This window comes from Schistocerca americana, chromosome 11, assembly GCF_021461395.2.
Source record: "Schistocerca americana isolate TAMUIC-IGC-003095 chromosome 11, iqSchAmer2.1, whole genome shotgun sequence".
Classification (NCBI taxonomy): Eukaryota; Metazoa; Arthropoda; class Insecta; order Orthoptera; family Acrididae; genus Schistocerca; species Schistocerca americana.
Window position 1 is genome coordinate 196,488,187 of NC_060129.1, and position 14,690 is coordinate 196,502,876.

The window sequence follows — 14,690 nt, forward strand, 5'->3', positions numbered from 1 at the left end:
GCAAACTACCTACCTTTTGTACGTTCGTTTTCCTGCCGTGTCTTGTTGACTAGATTTGTTTATCCATGCAATTACATTCGAGCCATTGCGAGACACGAATTGAACGATGTCCAAAATGAGGACTTTTCTAACAGTGTCTCATGGCCGTATAATGGAGGGGGGGCGGGGGGAGGGAGGGGGGGGAGGCAAACTATGGAGAACACCTGAAGTATTAAAACCACCACCCTAACTTTCTCCATTTTTTATTAATATGGGCCTGAAACTTTTTGGACTGGAGGGGCATAAAATCACTCATAGATTAATAATAATGGGAGGTGACAGCTGAAGTTGCTGAGGACACGATGACCTCACGAGGTACTGACCTGTGTTCATCTGTGGCAAAGTGCAAGTCGGCAGCAGCAAGGTCACCGGGCACTGCGGAGTTTGCCACCGCCCCCACATCCCTGTGAAATGGCTGCCTGTTGCACTGTCGCTGACAGTATTTGGCGTCCTTGAACGTGCCCTCAAACTGCGGGTCTGCAACCGGGAAACAAAATAATTTTATCAAATTACCTTCCATTAGGAATGTGGAATGCATTCAATGACTGCGATTTGTGTTTCCAAATGGAGAGCAGCAATCAGTCATACCCTTTCCTTACTAAGGGGGGTAGGACGTCAAACACGCCGACTTAAAGCAGGAGACGCACCACAGGACATTTTAATTTCCACTGTCTATACTTTTACAAGTAAATTCATAAAACTTTGTCAGCATGACCAGGAAGGGTTCACGATTCACACTCATAGCAGCGGAAGTGCAAAAACATAACAAAATAATTTTTTTTTCAGATATGAAATTTCATCATTTTTTCACTTACTATTGGCTGCATTTGTTGCTATAGGTACACTTTTCTTCATAAGTAAGAGAGATTCTTCGATGAATTTTGCACAGCATACAAACCATATTTACAGGTGTCTGAAACTCTAGAATCTATTTCATTTATGAAAAAATGAATGAGCTACTACGTTTTAAACTTTATGTTTAGAAAAAAATCAAATTTTGTAGTTAATTATCTCACTGTTTACCCCAGTTTTTAATAGATTTGGAAAAGTCTAGAGTTTCATACACCTGCAAGTATGGTTTGTATGCTGTGCGAAATTCATCAAAGAACCCCTCTTACTTGTGAAGAAAAATGTACCTATAGCAACAAATGCAGCCAACAGTAAGTGAAAAAATGATGAAATTTCATATCTAAAAAAAAAAAAAAATAAAAAAATAAAAAAAAAAATAAAATTATTTTGTTATGTTTTTGAACTTCCACTGCTACGAGTGTGAATCCAGAGTCCTTCCTGGTCATGCTGACAAAGTTTTATGAATTTATTTGTAAAAGTATAGACAGTGGAAATTAAAATGTACTGTGGTGCCTCTCCTGCTCCAAGTCGGCCTGTTTGACGTCCTACCCCCCTTAAGGCAAATCCCAATTTCGGCTGGTAAATAGCCATTATCAATGCACTATGTCAGAGTTTTAATACATGCTCTGGTACTTCAACCCCTGTTGTTTGAGCTCCTGTCACAGTTCATCCAAGACTCAATGAATGACAATGACAGGAGGCTGAAAAACGGGGTTTGACGTACTAGGGCATGTAGTAAAACTCTGAAATAGTACATTGATAATGGCTAGTTACTAGCCAATATCTGGATTTGCTTTAATAAAGTTACAAAGGATACGACTGATTGTTGCTCTCCATCATTTTGAAAGTAATTTTATGATTGAGAGGTCATCTGAGCACACACTAGAACATTCACCATCGTAAAACATAAAATCTTTTAGGTTTATAAAACCTTTCTGTGTTTTCTGCCAAACTGTAGCGTCACAGTGTCACAATATTTAGACAAGTTTCTTACTTGTCATCTTCAGTCGAAATACGACAAGATGACAAAAGTCACAGGGTGTCAACATGCTCGTATACAGGTTGCAGTAGTACGCATTCACAAGGTATAAAAGTCCAGCGCATTGGTGGAGCTGTCCTCTGTACTCAGCTGATTCATGTGAAAAGGTTCTGGTGTGATTATGGCCACTTGACAGGAATTAAGGTAATTTGAATGCAGACTTGCAGACTATGGACTAGATGTATGGACATTTAACTTCAGAAATTGTTAGGAAATTTGATATTCTGAAATCCACAGTGTCAAGAATGTGACGAGATGCCAAATTTCAGGTATCACCTGTCACCCCGTACAATGCAGTGGGTGAGAGTGTTCACTTCACGACCGAGAGCAGTATACAGTTGTCGGTGCTAACAGACAAGCAACACGACATGAAATAGCTCCAGATGACAAATATTTTTGTTAGAACAGTGCAACGAAATCTGGCATTAATGGGCTACGGCAGCAGACAACCGACTCGAGTGCCTTTTCTAACAGCACGAAATCCCCTGCAGCACCTTTCCTGGGCTCCTGACCACAGTGGTTGGGGCCCTAGACGACTTCGGTGCTGTGGCCCAACGAGGTGAGTCCCGATTTCAGTCAGTATGAGCTGATGGTAGGGTTCAAATGTCATGGGGCGTACACAAAAGCCTGATTGCCTAAACTGAATGGTAATTAATTTGGAAATGGTGCAAATTATTGATTTTTTTCTTATTTGTTATTTCTCAGAATAACTTACACTGCAACAGCTTTACACACTTATCTGACTGTTGCTGACCACCCTGAGTAACTCTTCTAGAGCGTAATTTTTGTTTCTAGAGTAAGAAAACTTTTTCTATTTACTGCAATGCTCTTACATGATTCTTAGTCACTTTAGATGCAAGATTTATACAAAAATTGTGCCTGTTTAAAACCATGCTTTGTATATTTGGCTTCTTTCTATGGACTAAAACAACTAATTTTGAAATACTCACTGTTGTGATAAAAAATGACCAGTCTATAATTATCATGCAAAATAACAATAATAATAGTAATTTGTACAGCAGAATATAACTAACTGACCTCTTCCACGTATTCTGCAATTCAAAAGCTGCCGTGCACTGTATCGACTTGTTGATATTTTTATAGTGAACCCCAACAGTTGGCAGCACTCGTATATGATAAAAAGATAGAACATTAACAAATATGTACATAAGGCTTTCACTGGGGAAAAATATTTCTATTGCAGCTAAGAGACAGTAAAATTTAATGAACACAATTGTGGCCAGTGGGTCTGAACGGGATATGTGCACTTATTGATTTCCTACAAGATTTATTTATTTATTGATTTCCTACAAGATTTATTGTGCTTTTCCTTTCTGATAAAAACACATACAAGACTTACTGACTATTTCCTGCTGATGCAAGCATCTAATGAATTTATTCTTTTCATATTCCTGGATGGACCTCTGCTTTGGGAATTTTTTGCAAATATTATTTCTTTTACATTGGCATTTGCACTGTGGATGTCTTGGATCCCAGAAACATGTGTGACTAGTATATTCTTCTATCAGCAACATTACATTCTCTTCAGAATGGTCTACTGCTTACACTACTCATGCCAAGAACAGAAGTGGGTAAGACAGAGGAAAGGTTTCTCCACTGCTAGGGAAGAGTCAGATAGGATGCAAACTTTCATAGATAATTCTCTACAAGATAGACAACCAACGGAACAGGATCAGATAGGAGCAAAGGCGAATGGGATGGGACTGAAGGCAGTAGGCTCACACTTGCCTACCATTTACACATTTTGCTGGTGTCTTCAGCAGTGTTTACCAGGGTTTACACAATCAATGTTGCAACTCCCCTGCTCGGATCTTCTTTGGCATCTCCTGGTGATGTGCTGCACAAGGATGTTTCAAACCAACAAATGATGATTGCCACGATAATAAGTTTATTTTTGTAATGTATTAGATATTCTTCTGTTTGGACATACATTTTATGAGGGAGGTTCGGAAAGTAACACACAGTAATTTTTCTCTCTGCTGGTGTTGTAGCTGGAAAGTTGAAATTTCACAACAATAAAGTTTGAAGTTTGTGTTACAGAGAGTATGTACATATTTATTTATTTTCTTTTTCTTTCTTTTTTTCCAGCTCTAGTGACAGAATCCTTAACTACAAAAGAAACACAGCACGGATTTTACTGTCGTGAACTTGTAAAGAGCAGTGAAATGTTGTTTGATATTTATGGGCCACAGGGCATAAACTGAGTGTAATTTGCCATTACATGCGTAGCATGTATGGGGACAATTGCATAGACTGTAGCAATGCCTGCAGGTGTGTGTCTTCTCCTGAGAGGGCTGTGTGACTATAGCGATTCACCACGCTCCGGGTGGCCGGTAACAGCTGCAACCCCACAGAATGTTCGAGCCATCGAGACAGCAGTTTTAAATGATCGGCATGTACAGCTGCAAATGTTATCACAGCAGTTCAATGTTTCCTACGGTGCAGCATACGATATTGTTGGTGACATGTTGAAATATTGTAAAGTCAGTGCTCGCTGGGTACTTCAGAACGTGACAGACAACCACAAGGGCCAGCGAATGATGACAAGCTCGGATCACTTAAGCATTACATTGCACAAGAGCTCAACATTCTGAAAGGAATCATCACTGGTGACGAGTCACGGGCGTACACAACAAAACACGTCCGAAACTGAGCAGGCCTCTACGGAATGGGAATACGCTGGTTCCCGAATGAGAAAAGACTTCAAAGTAGCTCTATCTGCTAGGAAAGTGCTCGTGACTGTTCTGGGATACACACGGTGTGTTACTGTTGGACTTTGCTGAACACAGGATCACTGTTAATACTGCAGCCTACATTAAAACTTCAGTTAAGTTCCGTCACGATATCCGTGACTGATACCACAAAACTGACAGTGTCAAATGTCTTCGTGGCGATGCTCACCCCCTCGGTGCTGCTTCGGTTCGTGAGAAAATTGCCAAATATGGGTTCGACAGGCTATAGCACCCACCATAAATAACCGTCAGACTTCAATCTGTTTGGTCCCATGAAGAAATTCGTGGCCAGCCAACGTTTCGTGATCGATGTGGAAGTGATACAAGCAGTCTGCAGATAGCTACACTCCAACCGAGTACACTTCTACGAACAGGGCATACTGACATTGGTACCACAATGGGACAAATGTGCCGATGACGGTGGTGTCTACGTAGAAAAGATGTAAGTTCATATGTGACTTTTTTTGCTTTATTATCTATTGAACTTGTTGGTAATAAAAATATTGGGCATTACTTTCTGATCTTCCCTCAGTTCATGTGTACATATCACGAGGTGGATGGACGCAGTGTACTTGCAAGCCGGGACGACAATAAACATTGTACCACATTCGTGTTACTTGCTGGTCAGTCAGTTTGTTCTATGTTGTCGGTTCCTGCCTTGGAGATACGGTGTCCACCACACAAGAAAAGCAGCCACAGCAATGCCTATGATGTCTTGGGGTCAAGTGAAAACTTGTTACATAGATACATTCAATTGAAATCTGTTAATGGAGAGAGAATGTATGAGATTTTCACTCTACAGCGGAGTGTACACTGACATGAAACTTCCTTGTAGATTAAAACTGTGTGCCGGGCCGAGACTCGAACTCGGGACCTTAGCCTTTTGCGGGCAAGTGCTCTACCAACTGAGCTACCCAAGCACGACTCACACCCTGTCCCAACAGCTTTACTTCTGCTAGTAACTCGCCTCCTACCTCCAACCTTCACAGAAGCTCTCCTGCGAACCTTGCAGAACTAGCACTCCTGGAAGAAAGGATATTGCGGAGACACGGCTTAGCCACAACCTCACAGCGTGAGTCGTGCTCGGATAGCTCAGATGGTAGAGCACTTGCCTGCGAAAGGCAAGGGTCCCGAGTTTGAGTCTCGGCCCGGTACACAGTTTTAATCTGCCAGGAAGTTTCATATGAGCACACACTCTGCTGCAGAGTGAAAATCTCATTGTGGAAACATCCACCAGGTGGAGATCAACATCTAGGAAGGTGGCTTGTTGAGTAGGACCAGGTGAAGCAAATGGGGGAGAAGTTGTTGAGGTTCTGGAGGAATGTGAATAAGGTGTCCTCACCTTCAATCCATCTTTGGCATCTTTGCTATCTGGATTGAAGGTGAGGACACCTTATTCACATTCCTCCAGAACCTCAACAACTTCTCCCCCATTTGCTTCACCTGGTCCTACTCAACCCAACAAGCCACCTTCCTAGATGTTGACCTCCACCTCAGAGATAGCTACATCAGTACCTCTGTCCATATCAAACCTATTAACCACCAGCAATACCTCCACTTAGACAGCTGCCACCCGTTTCATACCAAGAAGTCCCTTCCGTGCATCCTAGCCACCCGTGCCTGTTCACATCTGCAGTGACGAGCAGTCGCTCTCTAAATATACCGAGGGTCTCACTGAAGCCTTCACTGACCGTAATTATCCTCCCATCCTTGTACAAAAACAAATCTCCCGTGCCTTATCTTCCCAGTCTCCCAGCACCTCCCAAAGTCCCACAGTCCGGCCACAGAGGAGCATTCCCCTTGTAAATCTGTACCGTCCGGGACCGGAGCAAATGAATTACATTCTCCGCCAGGGTTTGGATTACCTCTCGTCGTGCCCTGAAATGAGGAATGTTCTGCCCACTATCCTTCCCACCCCTCCTACCGCAGTATTCCGCCGTCCACCGAACCTACACAATGTACTCGTCCATCCTTACACAATCCGTCCTCCCAATCCCTTACCTCACGGCTCATACCCCTGTAATAGACCTAGATGCAAGACCTGTCCCATACACCCTCTTACCACCACCTACTCCAGTCCGGTCACTAACATTGCCTACCACATCAAAGGCAGGGCTACCTGTGAAACCAGTCATGTGATCTACAAGTTACGCTGCAACCCCTGTGCTGCATTCTATGTAGGCACGACAACCGACAAGCTGTCTGTCCCCAGGAACAGCCGCTGACAAACTGTGGCCGAGAAACAAGTGGAACACCCTGTTGCCGAACACACTGCCAAACACGATACCCCTCATCTCAATGACTGCTTCACAGCCTGTGCCGTACAGATCCTTCCCACCGACACCAGCTTTTCTGAATTGCGCAGGTGGGAACTTTCCCTGCAGTACATCCTATGTTCCCGTAACCCTCCTGGCCTCGACCTTCGTTAGTCACTGTCCTCACCCATCCAGCCCCCTTCCCGTTCCCATTCCAGCACTACACAGCCGTCATTTCACCGCCACACCCAGTCTTTTAATTCCTTTTATTTTTACTTCTCTCCTATCCGCTACTTACCCCCTCCCCCCTCCGCAGCTTCTCTCCTGCCCTCCTCCTAAACTGCAACACTTCACTGTCTGCCACCCCCACCATACTATCACTCCCCCTCCCCGCCCCAGCCTCCTCCTTATCCCCACCCAGTCACCACTCCCATCGTGCACTGGTGCTGCTGATCACAGTGTAGTTTCAGCTCTCTGAGACTGCAGATGTGTGTGCAAGTTGCGCTTGCGTGTGTGTGTGTGTGTGTGTGTGTGTGTGTGTGTGTGTGTGTGTGTGTGTCTACTGCTGACAAAGGCCTCAATGGTCGAAAGCTATGATTGTGTGCATCTTTTTATTGTGCCTATAGCAGCTCAGCATCTCCGCTATATGGTGAGTGGCAACTTTCGTGCTCTCGTATTGTTACAGCCTCTTACTCAGATATATATATACATTACGCACCCACCCAGGTTACATAAGAAAACTGGACTGGGATCTGTGACATTATTGTAGCTCACTAGAGTGTGAGTCGAGTTGTTATGGACACGTAGTAGCTGAGTGTGTACACTTTCCCCACGGGCTGGATCCTCACCGAATCAGTACAATTATTGCTAATGAGAAAAGAGCAATTACTACACTGAGAGTGAATAAACACTGACAAAAAAAACTACACCCTGTTAAAGGTTTCCAATTCACTCAGGATTTGTTGTCGCAACACTGCATACGAAGTGCACGAAATGATTACATTTACACATCAATAGCAGAAGCTCTTCAGAGGTAATACGTATCGACCCATTTTGAAACATCCGTATTAGTACGTGGTACGCCCTCCACGTGCGGCAAAGCAGGTGCTGTCCCTGCCATCGAGTCGATCGTACAGATGACAAATACCGTCCCGCAGTACATTATTCGGTGCCTGCTCGACACGTTCACATAGTTGTGTAAGAGTTATCGGCTGACGAGTCACGTATGCCGCTTCGCGTCTCGTCACATCCGACACGTGCTCGACTGGGGATACGCCCACAGATTGGGTCGACTAGGGAAGTTGCTGCGTGCCTCGCAGAGCACACAGAGTTTCACAGCCAATGTGTGGGCGGGAATTATCCTGTCGGAACAACACGTGACCTCACTGTTGCAAGAAGGGCAAAAGAATGGGTCTAGCAAACATTCTGCAACTACCGAGCACCAGTTAGCGTACCTTCCAGAAACGACAGAGGTGAACGTGAGTAGTAGCCGATGAAGATTTCTCGGGTCTCCAGCAGGGCAGTAGCGTCGATATCTCGCGACGTTTCGGGAAGTGTCGTACTACCCGTCTTCTGGCAAGAGTGTCGAGATTCGCAGAGAGCGGGCTATTTATATGCGCAGTCACCCCCCTCCACTAGATCTCACGTGGCTGCGGTGGACCTGGAGCGTGCACGCGGTGGTCGGGGGGGATAGCGGTCGCCCCCGGCAGTCGCGTTCAGTTCTCGGTGTAAGAATTCTGTCTGAATCTGCAGCTGAGGATGTCGGCGGGCGTGATTCCCACAGATTGCCGCTATCGCAGGGTTCCGTGCGGCGCCGAGTCGGTATCCATCATCTCTGTTGACCGGACTGTCGCGAATCCTTATTTCTACGGATTCTTCGATAATGCTTTCCCAGAAGCCAGATGTTCGGCACAGTACCTCCGTGTTTTCGAAGCTGAAGGTGTGCTCTCCATTTATACGGTGTTCTCCTATGGCTGATTTTTCTGTTTGACCTGGTAACACACAACTGATATGTTCTTCGCAGTGTTTAGATATAAAGCGCTGTGTTTGCCCGATGTATCGTTTACCGCATTCACGTGGGATGCTGTATACTCCCGGTGCGTTGAGGTTCAGCGCGTCTTTGGCGGGACCTAGGAGCTCCCTCGTCTTCGGTGGTGGTCGGAGAACGGTTTTGATATTGTATCTGCCCAGAAGTCGTGCAATTTTGGCCGAGAGCGGACCCACGTACGGAAGGAATGCGAGTCATTTGTTTTCTTTTTCTTCGTCATCACCTTCTTCTGGGGCTCTCGCTGCTTCCTTCTTCCTTTTAAGGCCCTGTCGATCTGCATTTCACTGTAGCCATTTTGGTGGAACACTTCCCTCAGGTGTTGCAGCTCAGACGATAGGCCGTCTTTGCCGTAGACGGCGTGCGCCCTATGTACCGGGGCGGTCAGTACTGTTTGTCTTCGTGCCGGATGGTGGTAGCTTGTAACATGAAGGTATAGGTCTGTGTGTGTCTTCTTCCTATGTACTGCACGGCCTAGTGAACCATCTGCCTTCCTCTTAATTAAAATATCAAGGAAGGGGAGGCATCCATTTTCCTCCATTTATATTGTAAATCTGATGTTCGGACGGATGCTGTCGAGGTGTTCCAGAAACCCATCTAGCACCTGTTTGCCACGTCCCCATACGACAAAAGAGTCGTCGACTTAGTGGAAGAAGTGCTTCGGTTTCTGTCTGGCAGTTTGAAGGGCCACCTTCCATACAGAGGTTTGCAATCACAGGAGCCACTGCGAAGCCCACGGCCACACCGTCGATCTGCTCAAAGAATTCCCCGTCGCACCGAAAGTAGGTGGTCGTTTGTGCGCGTTTGAAAAGGCTGACTGTTTGTGGTTCAAAGTGCTGGGATAAAAATGCCAAGGAGCCTCGAAGGGGCACTTTCGTGAAAAGCGACATCACGTCGAAGCTCACGAGTAGGTCCTCCCTTCGTAGTCGCGTCTCCCCGAGTATTTTTACGAATTCGGCTGAGTTTCTCACACGGTAGCAGCAGTGTCCCGCAAGGGGTTTGAGCAGTGTCACTAGATATTTAGCAAGTCCGTAACTGTGAGAGTCAGTGGAGTCCACAATCGGTCTCAGAGGTACCCCATCCTTACGGATCTCAGGGAGTCCACAGAGGCATGGTATCGCTCGAACTCTGGGGCACAGCCGTATCTTCATTGGCTCAGGTAAGTCAGATTTCTTCAGCAGAGCTGTCGTCTTTCTACTCATTGTCAGGGTCGGATCCTTCTTCGGCCTCTTGTAGGCCTCGTCTTGTAGCTGCAAGTTTATTTTCTGCCGGTACTCGGCAGTGCTCAATAGCACTGTAACGTTCCCTTTGTCCGCCGGTGTTGTTGTTGTTGTTGTGGTCTTCAGTCCTGAGATTGGTTTGATGCAGCTCTCCATGCTACTCTATCCTGTGCATGCTTCTTCGTCTCCCAGTACCTATTGCAACCTACATCCTTCTGAATCTGCTTAGTGTATTCATCTCTTGGTCTCTCCCTACGATTTTTACCCTCCACGCTGCCCTCCAATACTAAATTGGTGATCCCTTGATGCCTCAGAACATGTCCTACCAACCAATCCCTTCTTCTGGTCAAGTTGTGCCACAAACTCCTCTTCTCCCCAATTCTATTCAGTACCTCCTCATTAGTTATGTGATCTACCCATCTAATCTTCAGCATTCTTCTGTAGCACCACATTTCGAAAGCTTCTATTCTCTTCTTGTCTAAACTATTTATCATCCATGTTTCACTTCCATACATGGCTACACTCCATACAAATACTTTCAGAAACGACTTCCTGACACTTAAATCTATACTCGATGTTAACAAATTTCTCTTCTTCAGAAACGCTTTTCTTGCCATTGCCAGTCTACATTTTACATCCTCTCACTTCGACCACCATCAGTCATTTTGCTCCCCAAATAGCAAAACTCCTTTACTACTTTAACTGTCTCATTTCCTAGTCTAATTCCCTCAGCATCACCCGACTTAATTCGACTACATTCCATTATCCTCGCTTTGCTTTTGTTGATGTTCATCTTATATCCTCCTTTCAAGACACTATCCGTTCCGTTCATCTGCTCTTCCAAGTCCTTTGCTGTCTCTGACAGAATTACAATGTCATCAGTGAACATCAAAGTTTTTATTTCTCCCACATGTATTTTAATACCTACCCCGAATTTTTCTTTTGTTTCCTTCAAGGTTTGCTCAATATACAGGTTGAATAACATTGGGGAGAGGCTACAACCCTGTCTCAGTCCCTTCCCAATCACTGCTTCCCTTTCATGTCCCTCGACTCTTATAACTGCCATCTGGTTTCTGTACGAATTGAAAATAGCCTTTCGCTCGCTGTATTTTACCCCTGCCACCTTCTCCCCAATTCTATTCAATACCTCATCATTAGTTATGTGATCTACCCATCTAATCTTCAGCATCCAATATTTCCAGTATACTATTTTTTTCCCCTCCGGCAGTGCAATTAAACAGTTTACTGTTCAGCATTGTTTGTGTCGACCACTCCAGGCGACGTCTTGCATAGTGGAGTACACAGAATTACAACCGTATACAGCATGTGGCTAATGATGAGACAGACATAAGCTGATTCTGTAAGATGAATGACAATGACGTTTGGTCTGTGGGGGCACCCAACTGCATGGTTATCAGCGCCCGTACAAATTCACAACCTCTGCTCAATCCAGTCTCGCCACATTCACGAATGATGACTACACAAACACCCAGTCATCTCGGGGCACGTGAAAATCCCCGACCCCTCCGGGAATTGAACCCGGGATCCCGTGCTCGGGAAGTGAGAATGCGACCACAAGACCGTGAGCTGCAGACTGTAAGATGAACACGGTTGCTATCCTCCTACGATTTTTAAGGGAATACTGCTTTCTATGAAAAAAACCTGATTAACGTGGCAACCGGGATTGACCGAAGGAGCTTTATCACACACTGAATACTAATTATTTGCAGCCAAAAGTGCAGTTATTAGAACTCCAGTAGCAGAAAAATCTATGACCTTCAACCTTAGGATACAGTGATTTAAAACAGAGGTTAGGCTGCTACAGTATTCAATCAATTACTAACTCCGTCCGAACAGGTCTCGGAGGACTCGGTGGTACTGACCGACCACTGTGTCATCTTCAGCCTGCGGGCACCACTGTCTGGTAATATGGAAGGGTGTGAGGTCAGCACACCACAGTCCCAGCTGTTGTCAGTTTTCGGGACCAGAGATGCTACTTCTCAAACAAGTTGACCTTCGATTTGTCTCACGAGGGCCGAGTCCACCCCGCTTGCCGACAGTGCTCGGCTGACCCGACCGTCACCCGTTCTGGTGTTAACCGAGCCTGGCGTGCTTAACTTGGCTGATCTTATGGCTACTGGTGATACCACTGCAGCAAGGCTGTTGGCCAATCAATTACTGATAATCAAATTTAAATAGTGGTGTTACATCTACCACAGATTTCACATTTTGTGTTGACCGTCTTTTGCACTTGTCCTCTTCAACCTGTTCTTTTACTGTCCTCACAGTTTCGCCTATACAGGGTGTTACAAAAAGGTACGGCCAAACTTTCAGGAAACATTCCTCACACACAAAGAAAGAAAATATGTTATGTGGACATGAGTCCGGAAACGCTTACTTTCCATGTTAGAGCTCATTTTATTACTTCTGTTCAAATCACATTAATCATGGAATGGAAACACACAGCAACAGAACATACCAGCGTGACTTCAAACACTTTGTAACAGGAAATGTTCAAAATGTCCTCCGTTAGCGAGGTTATGTGCATCCACCCTCCGTCGCACGGAATCCCTGATGCGCTGATGCAGCCCTGGAGAATCGCGTATTGTACCACAGCCATCCACAATACGAGCACGAAGAGTCTCTACATTTGGTACCGGGGTTGCGTAGACAAGAGCTTTCAAACGCCCCCATAAATGAAAGTCAAAAGGGTTGAGGTCAGGAGAGCGTGGAGGCCACGGAATTGGTCCGCCTCTACCAATCCGTCGGTCACCGAATCCGTTGTTGAGAAGCGAACGAACACTTCGACTGAAATGTGCAGGAGCTCCATCGTGCACGAACCACATGTTGTGTCGTGCTTGGAAAGGCACATGTTCTAGCAGCACAGGTAGAGTATCCCGTATGAAATCGTGATAACGTGCTCCATTGAGCGTAGGTGGAAGAACGTGGGGCCCAATCGAGACATCACCAACAATGCCTGCCCAAACGTTCACAGAAAATCTGTGTTGATGACGTAATTGGAAAATTGCGTGTGGATTCTCATCAGCCCACACATGTTGATTGTGAAAATTTACAATTTGATCACGTTGGAATGATGAAACTAAAATGAGCTCTAACATGGAAATTAAGTGTTTCCGGACACATGTCCACATGACATCTTTTCTTTATTTGTGTGTGAGGAATGTTTCCTGAAAGTTTGGCCTTATCTTTTTGTGATTTGATTTGTTTTAGCACAAGTACCTACTTCTATATTATAAGTTCAACATATCAGTACGTACCCCATTGTGCTGTAAACACATTTCCACACACCTCCATTTTCTTCTTGACATATTTTCGAGCATGTCCAGTGTTACAGTGTGAACTGCAGCCTCAACACCATTGCGCAGGTCTCCGTTTGTACGAGGGTTAATTGAAAAGTAATGCCTCCACCTTTGTAACTCTTCAACAGTCGGTAGCATCGGTATGCGGCAGGTACCAGCTCATTACGTAGCCTCTTCTCTACAGCTCCAGTTGGCGGGAAGCCTCGGCATTGAACGGCTGTGTCGTTACAGTGTAAAGTATGGAACACTGTGCAGATGGTCAGTCAATGCGATTTAAGCAATGTGCAGTCATTGAATTCTTGACAGCAGAAGGTGACACCCCAAAGGAGATTCATCAGAGAATGAAAGCACTTTTGGTGATTGTGTCGATGTAAGTGCCGTGCGTCATCGGGTGAGTAAGTTTAAAGACATTGAGGAGCGAACATCTGACCTGCGTGACAAACAAAGAGTTGGACATCCTGCGACAGCAACCACCGAGTTTAACTAATAAAATGTTGACAGGTTGATTCGGGACTATTTTCGTATCACTCAGAGAGATATTGCAAGCACAACCAGCATTTCAAAAGAACGTGTGGGTCACATTATTGCTTTGCTCGGCTATCGGATAATCTGTGCACGGTGGGTACCCCGGATGCCATGACAGCAGAACTTCAGAGACTCAATCTCACCACCATACAGCATCCTGCATACAGGCCAGATTTAGCACCGTCTGACTTCCAACTGTTCCCGATAATGAAAGATGATCTGCGGGGACATCATTATGCTTCTGATCGAGACATTGAGAGAACTGTGAGACTGTGGTTGTGGAAATGCAGTGTCTACTTCTCGAATGAGATTTTCACTCTACAGCAGAGTGTGCACTGATATGAAACTTCCTGGCAGATTAAAACTGTGTGCCAGACCGAGACTCTAACTCGGGACCTTTGCCTATCGCGGGCAAGTGCTCTACCAACTGAGCTACCGAAGCACGACTCACACCCCGTCCTCACAGCTTTACTTCTGCCAGTATCTCGTCTCCTACCTTCCGTGTCTACTTCTTCCGTGACGGCTTCAGAAAACTTGTTCATCATTGGCAGAAATGTGTCCAATTGGGTGGTGATTATGTGGAAAAGTGAATATTGGTAATTAAAGATCACATACTAAGGATTATTTCTGCATTTGACTTATTAAA

General features: G+C 45.2%; 1 protein-coding gene across 1 annotated transcript in view; it reads right to left on the reverse strand.

Annotated features, from left to right (window-relative positions):
* Positions 1–298: 298 nt before the first annotated feature.
* The window catches only part of LOC124553546 (forkhead box protein D3-like), a 30,772-nt gene continuing 16,380 nt past the window's right edge, over positions 299–14,690 (reverse strand). The window contains exon 4 of the mRNA XM_047127393.1: positions 299–516. Within this exon, the coding sequence (XP_046983349.1) occupies positions 299–516 (218 nt within the window). The remainder of the gene's footprint in view (positions 517–14,690) is intronic.